The sequence below is a fragment of the Salmo salar genome, chromosome 02 (assembly GCF_965601325.2).
Source record: "Salmo salar chromosome 02, fSalSal1, whole genome shotgun sequence".
Classification (NCBI taxonomy): Eukaryota; Metazoa; Chordata; class Actinopteri; order Salmoniformes; family Salmonidae; genus Salmo; species Salmo salar.
This window is the reverse complement of record NC_138292.1, coordinates 29,684,502-29,707,116: the sequence shown is the minus strand read 5'-3', so window position 1 is coordinate 29,707,116 and position 22,615 is coordinate 29,684,502. Positions and strand designations below refer to the sequence as shown.

General features: G+C 44.4%; 1 protein-coding gene across 1 annotated transcript in view; it reads right to left on the bottom strand.

Moving 5' to 3' along the window:
• Positions 1–3,215: 3,215 nt before the first annotated feature.
• LOC106579397 (E3 ubiquitin-protein ligase znrf2) overlaps positions 3,216–22,615 on the bottom strand; it is a 75,133-nt gene continuing 55,733 nt past the window's right edge. Inside the window, exons 3-5 of the mRNA XM_014159250.3 lie at positions 10,494–10,599; positions 7,600–7,682; positions 3,216–7,308 (exon numbers count right to left, since the gene is read on the bottom strand). Coding sequence (XP_014014725.1) covers positions 7,625–7,682; positions 10,494–10,599 — 164 coding nt within the window. The 3' untranslated portion in view covers positions 3,216–7,308; positions 7,600–7,624. The remainder of the gene's footprint in view (positions 7,309–7,599; positions 7,683–10,493; positions 10,600–22,615) is intronic.

Here is a 22,615-nt window from a genome sequence, read left to right as displayed (position 1 = left end):
ACAGTGTAAATAAACAGAATTGTATGCAGTGCCTGCAATTAACTGGAGACTAGGCCACTGCTCTCAAACCTCCCTTATCATTTGCCCTAACTCTCTGCCTCATTCCCTTATTCTTGTATACTGGCTAGAACTGTATCTGTATGACATATAACAGACAAGTGTAGACCTTACCGTGTTATGGTCAGTTTGTGGTCATGGTGACTAAGGAATAGGTTAGCAGGCGATGACAGGAACAAACAAACAAATAGAGGAAGACAGGACTTTATACAACTTCCTTATACACTACCTACCGGTGAAAAGTTTTAGAACACCTACTCATTCAAAGGTTTTGTCAATTGTACCGCAGAAATGGAACCTAAATCAGAGGATAGATGTTGTGGTAGCAGCTGCAGAGAAGTAACTGGGTGTATGAGATTGTACTGCTACCCCCCCACCCCAAAGAGATATATATATATATACACTGCTCAAAAAAATAAAGGGAACACTTAAACAACACTATGTAATTCCAAGTCAATCACACTTCTGTGAAATCAAACTGTCCACTTAGGAAGCAACACTGATTGACAATAAATTTCACATGCTGTTGTGCAAATGGAATAGACAACAGGTGGAAATTATAGGCAATTAGCAAGACACCCCCAATAAAGGAGTGGTTCTGCAGGTGGGGACCACAGACCACTTCTCAGTTCCTATGCTTCCTGGCTGATGTTTTGGTCACTTTTGAATGCTGGCGGTGCTTTCACTCTAGTGGTAGCATGAGACGGAGTCTACAACCCACACAAGTGGCTCAGGTAGTGCAGCTCATCCAGGATGGCACATCAATGCGAGCTGTGGCAAGAAGGTTTGCTGTGTCTGTCAGCGTAGTGTCCAGAGCATGGAGGCGCTACCAGGAGACAGGCCAGTACATCAGGAGACGTGGAGGAGGCCGTAGGAGGGCAACAACCCAGCAGCAGGACCGCTACCTCCGTCTTTGTGCAAGGAGGAGCAGGAGGAGCACTGCCAGAGCCCTGCAAAATGACCTCCAGCAGGCCACAAATGTGCATGTGTCTGCTCAAACGGTCAGAAACAGACTCCATGAGGGTGGTATGAGGGCCCGACGTCCACAGGTGGGGGTTGTGCTTACAGCCCAACACCGTGCAGGACGTTTGGCATTTGCCAGAGAACACCAAGATTGGCAAATTCGCCACTGGCGCCCTGTGCTCTTCACAGATGAAAGCAGGTTCACACTGAGCACATGTGACAGACGTGACAGTCTGGAGACGCCGTGGAGAACGTTCTGCTGCCTGCAACATCCTCCAGCATGACCGGTTTGGCGGTGGGTCAGTCATGGTGTGGGGTGGCATTTCTTTGGGGGGCCGCACAGCCCTCCATGTGCTCGCCAGAGGTAGCCTGACTGCCATTAGGTACCGAGATGAGATCCTCAGACCCCTTGTGAGACCATATGCTGGTGCGGTTGGCCCTGGGTTCCTCCTAATGCAAGACAATACTAGACCTCATGTGGCTGGAGTGTGTCAGCAGTTCCTGAGGAAGGCATTGATGCTATGGACTGGCCCGCCCGTTCCCAGACCTTATTCCAATTGAGCACATCTGGGACATCATGTCTCGCTCCATCCACCAACGCCACGTTGCACCACAGACTGTCCAGGAGTTGGCGGATGCTTTAGTCCAGGTCTGGGAGGAGATCCCTCAGGAGACCATCCGCCACCTCATCAGGAGCATGCCCAGGCGTTGTAGGGATGTCATACAGGCACGTGGAGGCCACACACACTACTGAGCCTCATTTTGACTTGTTTTAAGGACATTACATCAAAGTTGGATCAGCCTGTAGTGTGGTTTTCCACTTTAATTTTGAGTGTGACTCCAAATCCAGACCTCCATGGGATGATAAATTGGATTTCCATTGATTATTTTTGTGTGATTTTGTTGTCAGCACATTCAACTATGTAAAGAAAAAAGTATTTAATAAGATTATTTAATTCATTCAGATCTAGGATGTGTTATTTTAGTGTTCCCTTTATTTTTTTGAGCAGTGTATATACACAGTACCAGTCAAAAGTTTGGACACCTACTCATTCAAGGGTTTTTCTTAATTAAAAAAATTATAATTCTACATTGTATAATAATAGTGAAGACATCAAAACTATGGAATAACACATTTGGAATCATGTAGTAACCAAAATAGTGTTAAATCAATTAAAATATATTTTATTTGAGATTCTTCAAAGTAGCCACCCTTTTCCTTCGATGACAGCTTTGCACACTATTGACATTCTCTCAACCAGCTTCATGACGTAGTCACCTAGAATACATTTCAATTAACAGATGTGCCTTCTTAAAAGTTCATTTGTGGAATTTCTATCCTTCTTAATGCGTTTGAGCCAATCAGTTGTGTTGTGACAAGTTAGGGGGGTATACAGAACATAGCACTATTTGGTAAAATACCAAGTCTATATTATGGCAAGAACAGCTCAAATAAGCAAGAGAAACGACAGTCCATCATTACTTTAAGACATGAAGGTCAGTCAATACGGAAAATGTAAAGAAGTTTTAAAGTTTCATCAAGTGCAGTCGCAAAAACCATCAAGCGCTATGATGAAACTGGCTCTCATGAGGACCGCCACAGGAATTGTCCTTTCAACAGGACAATGACCCAACAGGCTGTGTAAGGGCTATTTTACCAAGAAGGAGAGTGATGGGGTGCTGCATCAGATGATCTGGCCTCCACAATCCCCCGACCTCAACCCAAATTGAGATGGTTTTGGATGAGTCGGACCGCAGAAGGAAGGAAAAGCAGCCAACAAGTGCTCAGCATATGTGAGATCTCCTTCAAGACTGTTGGAAAAGCATTCCAGGTGAAGCTGGCTGAGAGAATGCCAAGAGTGTGTCATCAAGGCAAAAGGTGTCATCAAGGCAAAAGGTGGTTATTTGAAGAATCTCAAATATAAAATGTATTTTGATTTGTTTAACACTTTTTGGGTTACTACATGATATGTGTTATTTCATATTTTTGATGTCTTCACTATTATTCTACAATGTAGAAAATAGTACAAATAAAGAAAAAGCCTTGAATGAGTAGGTGTTCTAAAACTTTTGACCAGTAATGCAACTTTTTCAATGACTGTTGAGAAAGCTTCTGCCATAATGCATTGAAAGTGAAACACTCATCCACCAAGACACACACTGTAAGTCACACTGGTACAATTAAAAGAATGTGCTCCAAAAATGTTGCTATTTTAATTTCAAATTCTGTACATATTTTTACATAAATGGAATGTTATAACATACTGTATGTCTAAAAAGTTTCTAAAATAACATTTCTAGTTATGTACTGTTGGCCTGTCTCTGAAGTACCTTGGGAGGTATTACCCAAATAAAAATAGTTTCCTTCACCTCTCAACTATTACATGAATGCCCTACTACACCTCCACATTCATTCAAGCAAGCTCATCCCCAACTAATAATCATCTACAGTATGTTCGCTGTCATGGTATATTATAGTATCATGAACGGAACATCAAGTATAGCTACCTGATGACATGTGTGTTCTCTAACACATCCCACATTCATGTATGTTGACTGTTTTCAACACTGCATCCTCACAAGTCCATCCATATGGAGCTTTTCAACACTGCATCCTCACAAGTCCATCCATATGGAGCATTTCAACACGGTAGATTTGGATAGACATCGATCCAATTGGATTGATATGGGCTCAAATTGGCAACTGTAGCATAAGCAGCAAAACCAAAACATTTACACAAAATTACCATTTAACCCCCCTCCTTTACCACTGGCCTGACATCCAAACCAATATTATCTACAGTAAAACATAACGAAATCAGTTTAGGTGCTAGGCTGCCTCCCCACTCGCCCCCCAAAGAAACTCAAATATCCAAAATAAAAGACTGACAAAACTGAAATGGGGGGCAAATGTGATTTAAAACTGATTCTAGCTACAGTAGCTCATATAAGGCTGTTCTGGTAGGCTAGCTAGGGAGGATCCTCGTGCTACACACATACCTATGACAATAAGGGCATATTGTACACATACAGTTGTATGCTTCACAATCGTGAGCCATTCGACAACATTTCAATACATTTACAGTACAGTAGCCATGGGACAAACCATGCAGTTAGACTAGACATTCTAGTTTCAGACCAGACATTCTAGTTTCTCCCTCACTGATGTGCAATGAGGAGAAACTTCCATCTGGATTTAGATGAAACTTTATTAGCTATAGTACATGATGACAAATGGGGAAACAGTCCATTTGGGTGTGGTATTTTTATTGTCCCAATTCCAAAGTGCTTTATGCCTCGCTGTACTTCTTGAAAAATAAATTGTTAGCAGCATGTTTTAGAGGCATGATGAGGGCTCTTTTGGAGAAACCACAGTTAATATGGTGTAACTGACCCAGTAGCCATGGTAACACTATATTTAGTATATCCATACCATAATACCCAGATCCCCTATTAATGCTCTTTGTTAATTTGTCTGACTGGTCGTTACAAGTTTGAATTGGGCAACCAATATAAACACTATTGATCTTATTCCTAGATATGTCATAATAATATCCTATAATCTAAAATCTCTAAACTGTGGAGATTGAAAATCCTCCACAATGATTGTGAAAAGCATAGCCAATAAATCCTTTTGTCTTATTCATTGAATTTGTCTATCAGTTTCTTACTCTGCCCTTATTCGCAACCCAATGGTGAAGATGGAGGTCTAGTATACTAATTAGCAGCGCATCCTGGGAAAGCTCTCAAAACATTAAAGAGAACAACATCAAGGCCTTGTTTAAATATTACAACACAGGGTTGCTGGAAGCTGAAATGTATTAGATAAGAAATGTGTATAACCTTCAAACACGCTGACAAAGTTTCAGGGGATCCAACATTCTAATGATAACTTTTTTGAAGACATCAGTCTTCCCCTTATTCTGATTGGCTTTGGCATGGAGCTCCATCAATCGCCTACCTCCTGCCCCGCCCTCTCACCTCTACTGTGATAGGTTGATTGGTAGATGATTATGATTGGGTAAAAAGTGTGCTAGCTCAGGCAGCTATTTGAAACAGCACTGAAATGGACAAACATGAATAGAAGACATAGTTATTCATGTCATTCTCTTGCATTAAGGCCTGACTTAGTTTCACGATAACTCACACATACATACACAGATATGCAATTACACCATTATGTCAAAACCGGCACACTTAAAATAAAATAATTTGCATAATAATAACTGCTAAGTCTCATAATGATAAATAACGATTAAAAGTCAAAGTGAGTGAGTGAGAGAGAGAAGAGGATGGGTGTGTGAACCCTGTAGAAGGCTAGAGTATATACACCACATAATGTCACCTGGCCCCTGGGGGAGGGGGATATCTGATCTGGGGTCAGCACATTGTAGCCTGGATCCCAACTGAATTGCTCCTCTTTACAATTGCCAAACTGAAGATGTACAGTAAAACAATTGTGAAACACAGTAATTCAGCTGCGGATTCAGGCTAAGCACAGAGGGCCTCATCTCCCAGTCAGACAGCTATTGCTGCTACAAAAACTAATTAACGTTCTCACTCCAGAGAAGTGCCTGCTGGGAGTTGTAGTTGCCACTAGCCGAGCCACACGCTTCTGGTAGCACAGTCCAGTTCACGTCTTGTTGCTACCACAGAGGCATTGAAGGTTGTGAGTTAGATAGCTAGTCAGGGGAAAGGAGAGAGTGAGAAAGAGAGAGCAGGACAGCATATAGCAGGGCACTTCTAATTTCAGTGTGGCTAGCAGCCAGGGCCAGTTCCAGTTCCAGTCATGTCCCAGTGGAGTAAAGGTTAGAGTTAAGAAGAGTTTCACATTCAGCTGAGTCTGACTCTCTGCTGGGTCTCTCTCCGTCTGTCGTCATCCAGTCAACAACAAACAGGGGGAAGGGTTAGGGAGGGAGGATTTAGTATAGACTGATACCTGACCTCCTGTCCTCTGTCCCCCACCCACCAATCACACTGTTCTGTTGTCCTGACTTTGCCCTGGTAGGCCATTAGGATCTGAAGGTGAAGGCACTGGTAGACACAGTTGGTGAGGATGGGGAAAGAGTGGGAGAGGGGTATGAGGACTGACTTCCCCTTGCCCCTTCTCCCCTCAGCTTGCTCCCCGAAATGTCCAGGTGTACAATCACTCAGACCAAACAGATGGGAGGAGACCTGAATCTGCTGTCCAATAACACAGGAGGAGGGAATTCCAAGTCACAGTAGCCCTGGAGCTCAGCCAATCACAGCAGCTGAATCACTGAGGCACGGCAAATGGGATGGAATGCAAAACGTCTGTGGGTGGCATATACAGCCGTTCCATTGATCCAGCAGAGAGTGAGAGGGCGTGTTGAGAGCAACAGCTTTTCCTGATTGGATAGTTGTGCAAAAAAGGTGTTGTGTCTTCCCCTCAACATCAGGCTGGCGGATAAGCATGTCTGTCTGTCTGTCTGTCTGTCTGTCTGTCTGTCTGTCTGTCTGTCTGTCTGTCTGTCTGTCTGTCTGTCTGTCTCTTTGAGGACAAAGCAGAGGTTGGTTGTGTTTGTGAGTGTGTATTTGTGTGTCTGTGTCTGTCTGGTCTTGGAGCAGATTGTGTGTGTGTGTGGAGATAAATAGATAGATCAGCATTAAATGTAGTTTCCCTGAAAATTGCTTTTAATGAGTTTTGGCACACTGCGGTACTTGACTGGTTTGAGTTGAGGTGTGTTGAGGGCTGTTGAGACGTACTGGAGGTGATGGGGGTAGAGGGGTAGGGTCAGGGTGAGGTGTGTTGAGGGCTGTTGAGAGGTACTGGAGGTGGTGGGGGTAGAGGGGTAGGGTCAGGGTGAGGTGTGTTGAGGGCTGTTGAGAGGTACTGGAGGTGGTGGGAGTAGAGGGGTAGGGTCAGGGTGAGGTGTGTTGAGGGCTGTTGAGAGGTACTGGAGGTGGTGGGGGTAGAGGGGTAGGGTCAGGGTGAGGTGGGTTGAGGGCTGTTGAGAGGTACTGGAGGTGGTGGGGGTAGAGGGGTAGGGTCAGGGTGAGGTGTGTTGAGGGCTGTTGAGAGGTACTGGAGGTGGTGGGGGTAGAGGGGTAGGGTCAGGGTGAAGTGTGTTGAGGGCTGTTGAGACGTACTGGAGGTGGTGGGGGTAGAGGGGTAGGGTCAGGGGTAAGTTCTGTACTGGCCACAGAGTCACAGTGTGTCTGTCCAGAAGTCTCCTTGGTCGACGGGGAAAGGGAGGGGATTCACATTGAGGACTGTTGTTATTGGAGCAGATCACTCTTCTTATCGAGGGAGTAAGAAACCTGCAGCTAGGAAAAACATCAGAAATCTGAATATACTGAGGGCTAACATGTGATGCTGAAACAGAACAATAGAAAGAAAGAACTCGACTGTACTAAAAGGTATAATACTGTAATCATATTTTTCCTGTTTTGTGTCAATACAGTACTGCATTTCCGTTTGGGGAATTCTACGGTGGAAACTTTTAAGTTTCCCACAGAATATTTAAGTGACTTATCACAGTAATGCATCAACATCAACAACACTCAGGAAATGTGGAATTTACCTGTGGAGAAAATACATATTAATCTAGAATTTACCTGTGGAGAAAAGTAGCGAGGCCCTTTAGTCTGAGGGATGTTCTGGACACGATCTGTTTACCTCAAACCACTCATCAATACAGCTGACAGAGAGAGAACATCAGACACAGTCAGGGAGAACATAGCACATACTACATACAGTGCATTCGGAAAGTATTCAGACCCCTTTTTCCCCCCAAAACGATTCCACGTTACAGCCTTATTCTAAAATGGATGAAATTATTTTTTTCTTCATCAATCTACACACAATAACCCATAATGACAAAGTGGAAACAGGTTTTTAGGGATAGGAGTCCCGCTAGCGGGACACCAGTCGACAACATCCGGTGAAATTGGAGGGTGCGCAATTCAAATAAATAATCGTAATATTAAACATTCATGAACATACAAGTATCTTATATCATTTAAAAGCTTACATTCTTGTTAATCTAACTGCGTTGTCCGATTTACAATAGGCTTTACAGCGAAAGCATACCATGCAATTGTCTGAGGACGGCGCCCCACATCAACATATTTTTCAACCAGCACAGGCTTCATAAAATCACAAATAGCGATTAAATAAATCACTTACTTTTGAAGATCTTCCTCTGTTTGCAATCCCAAGGGTCCCAGCTACAACATGAATGGTCATTGTGTTAGATAAAATCATTGTTTATATCCCAAAAAGTCTGTTTAGTTGGCGCCATCGATTTCAGTAATCCAGTCGTTCAACATGCAGACAAAGGAGTCCAAAAAGTTACCGCTAAACAAGTTAAACGATGTTTCTATTTAAATCCTCAGGTACCCTAAAATGTAAATAAACTATAATTTTTCATGCGGAAAGTAGTATGTTCAAAAGGAAAGTAAAATTAGTAAGCGGTGTGCTCGCGCCGAAAGACTGATATTGTTCCGGTGCCCTCTTCACCAAAACTCCAAATTCTTGCTTGTTTTTCAAGAAACAAGCCTGAAACCTTGAATAAAGACTGTTGACATCTAGTGGAAGCCATAGGAATTGCAATCTGGGAGCCGGAATTACATAGGACCCATAGCTTTCCATTGTAAGAGCCTGGGACCTAAAAAAAAAAAAAGACATCTGGGTTTTTCTTCAGATTTTTTCCAACCATATCAATTCTGTTATAGTCTCAGACATTATTTTAACAGTTTTAGAAACTTCAACGTGTTTTCTATCCAATGCAACCAATTATATGCATATCCTGGCTTCTGGGCCTGAGTAACAGGCAGTACTTTGGGCACGTCAGTCAGGCGGAAAATCAGGAAACTAGACCCTATCACAGAGAGGTTTTAACATAAATACCATTTACATAAGTATTCAGACCCTTTGCTATGAGACTCAAAATTGTGCTCAGGTGCATCCTGTTTCCATTGATCGTCCTTGAGATGTTTCTACAACTTGATTGGAGTCCACCTGTGGTAAATTCAATTGATTGGACATGATTTGGATAGGCACACACCTGCCTATATAAGGTCCCACAGTTGACAGTTGATGTCAGAGCAAAAACCAAGCCATGAGGTTCAAAGAATTGTCCGTAGAGCTCCGAGACAGGATTTTGTCGAGGCACAGATCTGGGGAAGTGTACCAAAACATTTATTCAGCATTGAAGGTCCCCAAGAACACAGTGGCCTCTATCATTCTTAAATGGAAGAAGTTTGGAAACACCAAGACTCTTCCTTCCTAGAGCTGACCGCCCGGCCAAACTGAGCAATTGGGGGAGAAGGGCCTTGGTCAGGGAGGTGACCAAGAACCCAATGGTCACTCTGGCAGAGCTCCAGAGTTCCTCTGTGGAGATGGAAGAAACTTCCAAAAGGACAAGCATCTGTGCTGCACTCCACCAATTAGGTCATTATGGTAGAATGGCCAGACGGAAGCCACTCCTCAGTAAAAGGCACATGACAGCCTATGAGAAACAAGACTCTCTGGTCTGATGAAACCAAGATTGAACTCTTTGGCCTGAATGCCAAGCATCACATCTGGAGGAAACCTGGCACCATCCCTACGGTGAAGCATTGTGGTGGCAGTATCATGCCATGGGGATGTTTTTCAGCTGCAGGGACTGGGAGACTAGTCGGGATCGAGGGAAAGATGAGCGAAGCAAAGTACAGAGAAGTCCTGGATGAAAACCTGCTCCAGAGCACTCAGGAACTCAGACTGGGGCGGAGGTTCAACTTCCAACAGGACAACGAGCCTAAGAACATAGCCAAGACAACGCAGGAGTGGCTTCGGGACAAGTTTTTGAATGTCCTTGAGTGGCCCAGCCAGAGCCCGGACTTGAACCCGATCAAACATTTCTGGAGAGACCTGAAAATAGCTGTGCAGCGACGCTCCCCATCCAACCTGATAGAGCTTGAGAGGATCTGTAGAGAGGAATAGGAGAAACTCCCCAAATACAGGTGTGCCAAGCTTGTAGCATCATACCTAAGACGTCTCAAGGCTGTAATCACTGCCAAAGGTGCTTCAACAAAGTACTGAGTAAAGGGTCTGAATTCTTATGTAAATGTGATATTTAAGCAACAATTTCCTAAAACCTGTTTATGCTTTGTCGTTAACAGGTATTGTTTGTAGATTGATGAGGGTGAAAAAAACAATTTAATACATTTTAGAATAAGGCTGTAACGTAACAAAATTTGGAAAAGTCAAGGGGTCTGAATACTTTGTAAATGCACTGTATACAGAACAAAAGAAGGGAGGGGGAGGGAGACAGAGAGAGAGAGAGAGAGAGAGAGAGCAGGATAGATGATGCATACATACACCGGTTGAGAAAAACAGGAGAGATCCCTCTTGTCGTAGGTTGTACAGAAACATTTTGTGATAGAGAGAGGGGGAGAGAGAGGGGGAGAGAAGGACAGAGGTATATAGAAAGAAGGGGAGAGAGAGGGATAGAGAGAGGGGGACTTACCCTTTGTGGTATATGCAGAGACAGGGCAGGCGAGCAATGGTGTCCCCCTGTACCAGCTCCTCTAGGCAGATTGCACATTCCCCTGCATCCTTACTCAGGACATCCTCTGGAGGGAGAAAGAGAGAGCAAGAGAGAGAGAGTGTGAGTGAGTGATAGAAAATAGAGCTAGACTGCCCATATAATCAACCAGGCCAAAGCTAGCTGCACTCTCCACCTCCACAGCATTGTCAAAGCCTGCAAACAGCCCTACTCACAGCCTGCAAAGAACCACAGGGCTTAAGCGTGGAGGCTGGAGAGAGAGAGAGAAAGATAGTGAGAACACCTATGAGGATCAAAACACACACCAACATGATACTGCCACGATTGGCTAAGAATGATTGCATTTACACTACATTTCCTGAAGGGGGAGCTCTATATCCATGGTTAAACCCTATTAGTCTATATGGACCAAACTGGCATTGGGAGTAGGCTCTAATGCAGTGGGACATGTGATGTGATGCTGAGAGGAGATGGAGAGGTGCATTTGGTCTTTCTTCCTTACAAACAACAACACACATAGTTTAAAGCAAGTGCTGTTCTGCATCAAGCTCTGTATAGTGTGGAACTATAGGAGGAATCCCACTACTACAGTGTCTATTATGGCTCCAGACTGACAACACAGCACTTCTCTGTCATAGGATCCCTTCTGAGGTCACGGAGCTGCATTACAACCATCTATTCTCTATATTAATCTATTTACTCTACTCAGGGAATAATTCACCCAGTCAAACTACACTGTCTAGCACAACCAAATCAATGGATTGTCAGTCAAGGTTAATGTTTAGTGGTTGATGACTGTTTCAGAATGAGCAAAGGGGATATTCCCAATAACTCCCAATAACTGTCGCCTAAAATAATGAATTTACTTATGCCTTCACACAACACAAGGTTGAGTCCAAAATGGCACCATATTCCCTATTAGACAGGAGACCTGGTCAAAAGTAGTGTACTATATAGGGAATAGGGTGCCATGTCAGACTCACACAAGTGCTTGCATACTTGTACCATTGTGTCTGCCTGGGTTAATAATTTGCATAATTCAACAAATCTCTCCATAAACAGAGCGACTATCTTTATTTCAACAGTTGGTTCTGTGGTTGTGTATGCCATGTTATCTACCGCCCTCAGACCAAATCCTGCTTCAATAATTGATTATTTACTCATGCTGGAAGGAAGTGAGAAGGAAAACTGCTCACATGCAGAGTTCATTGTGTGCAGTATGTGTACACGCACGCACCTACTTAAATACACACAAACCCACACACGCATACACAACAACTTGCGCAAACTTGCTTCCACTGTGAAGGTTAACCCAGGACTGAGCAAGACAGGGGTATGCGTGGGTCCAGTCAAAGGAGAACTCTCTCTCTCAATTGATGGTTATTTTTATCTGATGTGTTATAGAAACACATGTTACTGGCACAGCTGACAGCTACAGAAAACACAGATGAAGGGACTCACACATGTACACACACACCGGAGGGTTGTGGCCTCATTAAAACGCCAGGCTACTGTTCCTGTAAAAACTGATCAACACACAATGTGTGTGTGTTAAACAGAGAGCAGGACAGCAGGCATATATACACTGCTCAAAAAAATAAAGGGAACACTTAAACAACACAATGTAACTCCAAGTCAATCACACTTCTGTGAAATCAAACTGTCCACTTAGGAAGCAACACTGATTGACAATAAATTTCACATGCTGTTGTGCAAATGGAATAGACAACAGGTGGAAATTATAGGAAATTAGCAAGACACCCCCAATAAAGGAGTGGTTCTGCAGGTGGGGACCACAGACCACTTCTCAGTTCCTATGCTTCCTGGCTGATGTTTTGGTCACTTTTGAATGCTGGAGGTGCTTTCACTCTAGTGGTAGCATGAAACGGAGTCTACAACCCACACAAGTGGCTCAGGTAGTGCAGCTCATCCAGGATGGCACATCAATGCGAGCTGTGGCAAGAAGGTTTGCTGTGTCTGTCAGCGTAGTGTCCAGAGCATGGAGGCGCTACCAGGAGACAGGCCAGTACATCAGGAGACGTGGAGGAGGCCGTAGGTGGGCAACAACCCAGCAGCAGGACCGCTACCTCTGCCTTTGTGCAAGGAAGAGCAGGAGAAGCACTGCCAGAGCCCTGCAAAATGACCTCCAGCAGGCCACAAATGTGCATGTGTCTGCTCAAACGGTCAGAAACAGACTCCATGAGGGTGGTATGAGGGCCCGACGTCCACAGGTGGGGGTTGTGCTTACAGCCCAACACCGTGCAGGACGTTTGGCATTTGCCAGAGAACACCAAGATTGGCAAATTCTCCACTGGCGCCCTGTGCTCTTCACAGATGAAAGCAGGTTCACACTGAGCACGTGTGACAGACGTGACAGAGTCTGGAGACGCCGTGGAGAACGTTCTGCTGCCTGCAACATCCTCCAGCATGACCGGTTTGGCGGTGGGTCAGTCATGGTGTGGGGTGGCATTTCTTTGGGGGGGCCGCACAGCCCTCCATGTGCTCGCCAGAGGTAGCCTGACTGCCATTAGGTACCGAGATGAGATCCTCAGACCCCTTGTGAGACCATATGCTGGTGCGGTTGGCCCTGGGTTCCTCCTAATGCAAGACAATGCTAGACCTCATGTGGCTGGAGTGTGTCAGCAGTTCCTGCAAGAGGAAGGCATTGATGCTATGGACTGGCCCGCCCGTTCCCCAGACCTGAATCCAATTGAGCACATCTGGGACATCATGTCTCGCTCCATCCACCAACGCCACGTTGCACCACAGACTGTCCAGGAGTTGGCGGATGCTTTAGTCCAGGTCTGGGAGGAGATCCCTCAGGAGACCATCCGCCACCTCATCAGGAGCATGCCCAGGCGTTGTAGGGAGGTCATACAGGCACGTGGAGGCCACACACACTACTGAGCCTCATTTTGACTTGTTTTAAGGACATTACATCAAAGTTGGATCAGCCTGTAGTGTGGTTTTCCACTTTGATTTTGAGTGCGACTCCAAATCCAGACCTCCATGGGTTGATAAATTGGATTTCCATTGATTATTTTTGTGTGATTTTGTTGTCAGCACATTCAACTATGTAAAGAAAAAAGTATTTAATAAGATTATTTCTTTCATTCAGATCTAGGATGTGTTGTTTAAGTGTTCCCTTTATTTTTTTGAGCAGTATATATATATATATATAGAGAGAGAGAGAGAGATGTATATTGTTGTAACACTGTACATAGCCATAATATGACATTTGAAATGTCTCTATTCCTGTTTTGTGAATGTAATGTTTACTGTACATTTTGATTGTTTATGTTACCTTTGTTTATTATCTATTTAACTTGTTTGGCAATGTAAACATATGTTTCCTATGCCAATAAAGCCCTTTGAATTGAAATGAGAGAGAAAGAGAGGGAGAGAGAGACAGGGAGAGAGAGAGGGAGCAAGCGAGAGAGAGATGGAGAGAGAGAGAGCGGGAGAGAGAGAGAGAGAGCATTCCTTTATAAATAATCTACTACCACGTGGGTTTTTGATGTTGGTGACCTTGCACATACACGCACACACGTACACACACGTACACAAATACACACGTACACACACGTACACACACACACACCCATCCCACACACTGCAGGAGGTGTCTTGGGCTGGAATATGATGCAATTTTGAGAAAATTGTTATTCTATTATTTAATTAGAGTCCAATCCAAAATCTTGAAGAATTATGTATTGGAGATATCTGACCCCTTAAATCCCACAGTGTTAGTTTCCTTGTTAAATTGTCAGTTCTTCCTTAACTCCAGACAATTAGAGAAGAACAAGAGAGTCTTCACACACAGAGACACGTATAAAGCTCTCCCTCGCCCTCCATTTGGCAAATCTGACAATAATTCTATCCTCCTGATTCCTGTTTACAAGCAGAAAATTAAAGCAGGAAGCATCAGTGTCTCGGGATATAAAAAAGTGGTCAGATGAAGCAGATGCTAAACTACAGAACTGTTTTGATATCACAGACTGGAACATGTTCCGGGATTCTTCCGATGGAATTGAGGAGTACACCACATCAGTCACTGGCTTCATCAATATGTGCATCGATGACGTCGTCCCCACAGTGTCTGTACGTTGTGACGGCCGTGAATGTTTCTGAACCGTCTCAGTGCTTCTTCCAATAGGGCGCTTTCCCTTTAATTCTCAATTAAATAGTGCTTCTCCTTCCAATAGGGCGATTTCCCTTTAATTCCCAATTAAATAGCCAGCATCAGCTGTGCAAAAGTGGGGTTGTGATAGAGACGTGAATGAGGATGTGTTCAACCCTCAGTTCTGAAGCTTCCCTCTTCCGTTTGTTGTGTTGCTTTAAAAGTGTGCTTTGTGTAGCCTAATAGCAAGTTTACCCAGGACCGGATCCACTCTTTGCGTACGTGGACTACACCTCTCCGTTGTTCTTCGTGGCCTTTCTCCGCTGGAGATCTGTCGGCGGATTGGCTTGTCTGACAGACCACAACCTTTTTGTATACGGTATTTCATTTGTTTTGGTGTGATGTACACCATGATGATTTATGTAGTTAGTTGAGGACTTATTAAGATGTGATACGCTTTATAGTTGTGGTAAAATATTTGTTATTTTGATTGTATGATTGACACTGGTTTACGCTACACTGGTATGAAAGGACAACCATTGCGTGACTAAGGTCACTTGAGTTCCCTGAACTTGTTTACCGGGCTGGACTCTTTTTAGGCCCGAGGTACAGGACATTTCTGGAGGAACTAGAGCTGTTTAAAGCTCATTATTGTATATTGTTATATGTGTGTGTGTGTGTGATCATTTGTTAGTAATACAACCACGCAAAAGAATACAGTTGTTTTGTAAGTTCTTTCCAATGTTTTAAGGGTTTCTGAAAAGTGTATTTCCATCCTGACTTTTACATGAGTCCTTTGTATTGGTGTAGACTTGATGGACCAGATGGGACTCATTCCCTCCCAAACCAAAAGGAGAAACCAATATTTTCTCTGGTAGGCACAACTTACCTGGCACCCCTATAAATGATAACCTCAAGTCAAAACCGTTACAACGTACATACCCCAAACAGAGGCCATGGATTACAGGCAACATCCGCACTGAGCTAAAGGGTAGAGCTGCCGCTTTCAAGGAGCGGGACTCTAACCTGGAAGCTTATAAAAAAAATCCCGCTATGCCCTCCGACGAACCATCAAACAGGCAAAGCGTCAATATAGGACTAAGATCGAATCGTACTACACCGGCTTCAACGTTAGTCGGATGTGGCAGGGCTAGAGTAAGACCTTTAAACAGGTCAACATTCACAAGGCCGCAGTACCAGATGGATTACCAGGACATATACTGCGAGCATGCGCTGACCAACTGGCAAGTGTCTTCACTGACATTTTCAACCTCTCCCTGTCCGAGTCTGTAATACCAACATGTTTCAAGCAGACCACCATAGTACCTGTACCCAAGAACACGAAGGTAACCTGCCTAAATGACTACTGACCTGTGCACTCACGTCTGTAGCCATGAAGTGCTTTGAAAGGCTGGTCATGGCTCACATCAACACCATTATCCCAGAAACCCTAGAGCCACTCCAATGTGCATACAGATCCACCGATGATGCAAGCTCTATTGCACTCCACACTGCCCTTTCACACCTGGACAAAAGGAACACCAATGTGAGAATGCTATTCATTGACTACAGCTCAGCGTTCAACACCATAGTGCCCTCAAAGCTCATCTCTAAGCTAAGGACCCAGGGACTAAACACCTCCCTCTGCAACTGGATCCTTGACTTCCTGATGGGCCGCTCCCAGGTGGTAAGGGTAGGTAACAACACATCCGCTACGCTTATCCTCAACACTGGGGCCCCTCAGGGGTGCGTGCTCAGTCCCCTCCTGTACTCCCTGTTCACTAATGACTGCATGGCCACGCATGACTCCAACACCATCATTAAGTTTGTCAATGACACAACAGTGGTAGGCCTGATCACCGACAACTATGAGACAGCCTATAGGGAGGAGGTCAGAGACCTGACCGTGTGGTGCAAGGACAACAACCTCTCCCTCAATGTGATCAAGACAAAGGAGATGATCGTGGACTACAGGAAAAGGAGGACCGAGCATGCCCCCATTCTCATCGAGGGGGCTGTAGTGGAGCAGGTTGAGAACTTCAAGTACCTTGGTGTCCACATCACCAAAAACTAACATGGTCCAAGCACACCAAGACAGTCGTGAATAGGGCACGACAAAACCTATTCCCCCTCAGGAGACTGAAAATATTTGGCATGGGTCCTCAGATCTTAAAAAGGTTCTACAGCTGCACTATCGAGAGCATCCTGACGGGTTGCATCACTGCCTGGTATGGAAACTGCTCGGCCTCAGACCGCAAGGCACTACAGAGGGTAGTGCGTACGGCCCAGTACATCACCGGGCCAAGCTTCCTGCCATCCAGGACTTCTATACCAGGCCCTAAAAACTGTCATAGACTGTTCTCTCTGCCACCAAACGGCAAGCGGTACCGGAGCGCCAAGTCTAGGTCTAAAAGGCTTCTAAACAGCTTCTACCCCCCAAGCCATAAGACTCCTGAACATCTAATCAAATGGCTACCCAGTCTATTTGCATTGCCCCCTCCCTCTTTTATGCTGCTGCTACTCTCTGTTATTATCTATGCATAGTCACTTTAATAGCTCTACCTACATGTACATATTACCTCCAATTACCTTGACTAACCGGTGTACATATTACCTCTTCCAACATGTACATATTACCTCTACCAACATGTACATATTACCTCAATTACCTTGACTAACCGGTGTACATATTACCTCTTCCAACATGTACATATTACCTCTACCAACATGTACATATTACCTCAATTACCTTGACTAACCGGTGTACATATTACCTCTTCCAACATGTACTTTCTCGACTAACACATTGACTCTGTACCGGTACCCCTTGTATATAGCTTCATTATTGCTATTTTCCTGCTGCTCTTGAATTATTTGTTACTTTTATTTATTTCTGGGGGGTATTTTTCTTAAAACTCCATTGTTGGTTAAGGGCTTATAAGTAAGCATTTCACTGTAAGGTCTACACCTGTTGTATTCGGAGAGAGAGAGAGAGAGAGAGAGAGAGAGAGATGATGACATCAGCACTTTATATTTATTATCTCCTAGAGACAATTAATGTATAAGAATTACCAGGGGAACGGCAGGTGCCTGATAGACTGTGTGTGGTTGTGTATATGAGAGAGACACAGAGAGGGACGGAGAGAGAGAAGAGTGAGTGGGAGAGAAAGAGAGAGAGAAAGAAAAAGAAAGTGAGCGAAAGAGAGTATATGTGCAAGCAAGAGTATGTGCAGTGCAGTATGTACAGTATATTCCCTATATAGTGCTTGCTCTACAGTATATGGGCCCTTGTCAAAAGTAGTGCACTATAGAGGGAATAGGGTGTGATGTAACCAGAAGCTACAGTTCTTCATGATCTGAATAGGGTGTGATGCAACCAGAAGCTACAGTTCTTCATGATCTGAACAGGGTGTGATGCAACCAGAAGCTACAGTACTTCATGATCTGAACAGGGTGTGATGCACCCAGAAGCTACAGTACTTCATGATCTGAATAGGGTGTGATGCAACCAGAAGCTACAGTTCTTCATGATCTGAACAGGGTGTGATGCAACCAGAAGCTACAGTACTTCATGATCTGAACAGGGTGTGATGCACCCAGAAGCTACAGTACTTCATGATCTGAACAGGGTGTGATGCAACCAGAAGCTACAGTACTTCATGATCTGAACAGGGTGTGATGCAACCAGAAGCTACAGTACTTCATGATCTGAACAGGGTGTGATGCAACCAGAAGCTACAGTTCTTCATGATCTGAACAGGGTGTGATGCAACCAGAAGCTACAGTACTTCATGATCTGAACAGGGTGTGATGCAACCAGAAGCTACAGTTCTTCATGATCTGAACAGGGTGTGATGCAACCAGAAGCTACAGTACTTCATGATCTGAACAGGGTGTGATGCACCCAGAAGCTACAGTTCTTCATGATCTGAACAGGGTGTGATGCAACCAGAAGCTACAGTACTTCATGATCTGAACAGGGTGTGATGCACCCAGAAGCTACAGTTCTTCATGATCTGAATAGGATGTGATGCAACCAGAAGCTACAGTTCTTCATGATCTGAACAGGGTGTGATGCAACCAGAAGCTACAGTTCTTCATTATCTTAGTCTATGCCGCTCTGACATTGCTCGTCCATATATTTACAGATTCTTAATTCCATTCCTTTACTTAGATTTGTGTGTATTGGGTATATGTTGTGAAACTGTTAGATATTACTGCACTGTCGGAGCTAGAAACACAAGCATTTCACTTCACCCGCAATAACATCAAATTAAAATTATTTTACAATACAATGTTCTCTCTGATCTGATTCCGAGGTGATAAAATTGTTTTAATTTCACTTTAGTTAGAGTTACAGGGACATAGATATGTGAGGTAGCATTGGTTCTTAAATGGAGTTGAACCTAAATCCATGGCTGAGCGTTAGTGACTCAGTGTGTGTGTGATTTATCGGTGCCATTAGTCATGACAAGAGCTGAGTGTGATGTAACCTTTAAGCCTGCTGGAGCTGCTAACTGTTGGGCTCTAGACTCCATCCAATAGGAGATCAGTGACAGGGCAGCTGCTGTGGTGTGTACTGTATGTGTTCAGCTTAGCCTGGACTCTGTTTCCACTGCTACAGGAATAGACCGGGGCTGCATAGCTCCGGAGACCAGCTGTGTGTGTGTGTGTGTGTGTGTGTGTGTGTGTGTGTGTGTGTGTGTGTGTGTGTGTGTGTGTGTGTGTGAGAAAGATTTGGCACGGTGTGTGTACGTGCATGGTAAACAGAGCTAAACAGCAGTGTTTCTGGTGTACATGACATTGGAGCGGTGGGTATGTGTTGGGCTGCAGGCAGCAGGCTGCTCAGAGCTGAGACTGGAATGGTCAGTGCTTTAGACTGGATTTATGACATCCTCTCAGTGACCTTGACAGAGAGGGAGGGACAACACACACCGTGCACAGCACCACACACACACATAACCGCACATACACATTGTGTGTACAGTTAACTGCCAAAATAATGGAAACACGTGAGTAAATGAGGGATACAAAGTATATTGAAAGCAGGTGCTTCCACACAGGTGTGGTTCCTGAGTTAATTAACATCCTATCATGCTTAGGGTCATGTATGAAATGCTGGGCAGGCCATTATTTTGGCAGTTATTTGTATATACTTGTATAACAGCATACAGCATTGTTGTGTCCCAATCCAAAGGCAGCTGCCTGCAGCCTATTTGCTTAAAAAGGCACCTACCTTTGTTGGTAGCATTTTTGTCAGAAGGTAACTGAAAAGGAATCTAATTTGAGAGGGGATTTGAAGCCAGCATCACGTGATAACGCATAACGTTTGTTTATATTGTATCTACTGTAGTAGCGTGAACAGTACAAAGCCCTATGAGATCCTCAAAAGGTTATACAGCTGCACCATTGAGAGCATCTTGACTGGCTGCATCACCACTTGGTATGGTAACTGCTTGGCATCTGACCGCAAGGCGGAGTGCATTCGGCCCCAGTGAGCTCCCTGCCTTCCAGGACCACTATACTAGGCGGTGTAAGAGAAAGGCCCTAAAAACTGTCAAAGACTCCAGCCACCCAAGTCATAGACTGTTCTCTCTGCTACCGCACGGCAAGCGGTACCGATGGGTCTGGAACCAGCAGGACCCTGAACAGCTTATATCCCCAAGCCATAAGACTGCTAAATAGTTAACCAATAGCTACCCGGACTATCTGATTGACCCTTTTTGCAATAACTCTTTTGACTAATCACATACGCGGTGCTGCTACTGTGTATTATCTATCCTGTTGCCTAGTCACTTTATCCCTACCTATATGTACACATATACCTCATTTGTCGAACTGCTTTGCTTTATCTTGGCCAGGTCGCAATTGTAAATGAGAACTTGTTCTCAACTTGCCTACCTGGTTAAATAAAGGTGAAAAAATAAATAATAATAATAATAATAATTTACCTCTTACCCCTACACATCCACTCTGTACTGGTCAGGCAGGTCACCCGTGATTCAAGTCAGTATTTGACGTACATCCATGTCTGAGGACGTTGAGAGATGACATGGAAACCGGCTACTAGGGGCAACAATGATCGCTGTTACCTTCAAGTTGGTATGTCGGATAGGTGTAAGCATCTGCTTATGGTTCCAAAAGTTAACCCTTACCTTAACCATTCAGAGTTAATGCCTAACCTTAAGAATTCAGAGTTAATGCCTAAACTTAAGAATTCAGAGTTAATGCCTAAACTTAACCTTGGAACGATACAGAGAAGTAACCAAACACTTAGAAATGTGATATTTGAAACGACTTTGAAATTTGACATCTGAGAAACATGGATGAATGTCTAATTCTGACGTGAGACTGTGAGAGCTAGTTGGTACTGGTACCCTGTGTATTCAGCCAAGATATCCTTACTCACTGTGTATTTATTCCTTGTGTTATTATTTTTCTATAATTTGTTTTCTTCTCTGCTTTGAAGGGCCTGTAACTAAGCATTTCACTTAGTCTACACCTGTTGATTACGAAGCATGTGACAAATAACATTTGATTTGAAACGGACTAGCCAATGCAGGACCTTGGAGTGATCAGACCAAAGCACCAGCAGGGTATCAGACAATATATCAACATGACCTCTGACACTTTCCGACCCAACCCAGGTCAAGACTTCCTCTGCTCCCTTCCTGCTCTGGTTCCCTCAGTAGGGGACCTCAGCAGCAGGGTGGGAGGGGGAAGTGTGCAGGGTAAGCCTTCTTTCCTCCACCTGTTTCCTCCTCCACCTGTCCTCCTCCCTTTTATGATAACAGAGTGCTTTTCTCTCTCTCTCCTCTGCCCAGACTACAGCCCACAGCACAGCCCCCCATTTATACTGAACAAAAATATAACCGCAACATGCAACAATCTCAATGATTTTACTGAGTTAGAGTTCATCTGAGGAAATCAGTCAATTTAAATGAATTCATTATGCCCTAATATAAAGATTTCACACTGAGCAGGGGCGCAGCCATGGGGGAGCCAGCCCCAGCCAATCAGAATGAGTTTTCTCCACAAAAGGGCTTTATTACAGATAGAAATACTCCTCAGTGTCATCAGCTGCCTGGGTGGCTGGTCTCAGACGATCCCACAGGTGAAGAAGCCGGATGTGAAGGTCCTGGGCTGGCGTGGTTATACGTGGTCTGCGTTTGTGAGGTCGTTGGACGTACTTCCAAATTCTCTAACATTAAATTCTCTGGCAACAGCTCTGGTGGACATTCCTGCAGTCAGCATGCCAATTGCACATTCCGTCAAAACTTGAGACATATGTGGCATTGTGTTGTGTGACAAAACTGCACATTTTAGAGTGGCCTTTTATTATCCCCAGCACAAGGTGCACCTGTGTAATGATCATGCTGTTTAATCAGCTTCTTGTTATGCCACAACTGTCAGGAGGGTGGATTATCTTGGCAAATGAGAATGGGGAGGTTGGGGTCTGTATGGGGAGGTTGGGGTCTGTATGGGGGAGGATGGGGTCTGTATGGGGGAGGGTGGGGTCTGTATGGGGGAGGGTGGGGTCTGTATGGGGAGGGTGAAAGCTTTTCATGCAGAGCTAATCATTGAGACCCATTGAGACACTCCTCTCCTATTCCCTTTAAATAACACACCAGGGTTTCTTCACAGGATGGTGTATCTGTATGAGATGGCTGTGTGTGCCCTAGAAAAGCCTGTGTGTGGGACATGCTTGTTTTACTTAACACTCCATCTGTATTATGCCTGTTGATGGCAGTAGGATACCTGGACAAGACAAGACAATACAAGACATGCATGCAGTCTATACTTGTTTGCTTAAACAAAGAGGAGACAGTGGCAATGTCATGTGTTTCAATTCCAATAGTACTGATTGGTATGGTATGAGAGGATGGGGAGGAGGAGGGACGAGGTAGAGGTTGGGGGAGGGAGGAGAAGGATGATGGGGGAAGGAGAAGGTGAGAAGGAGGAG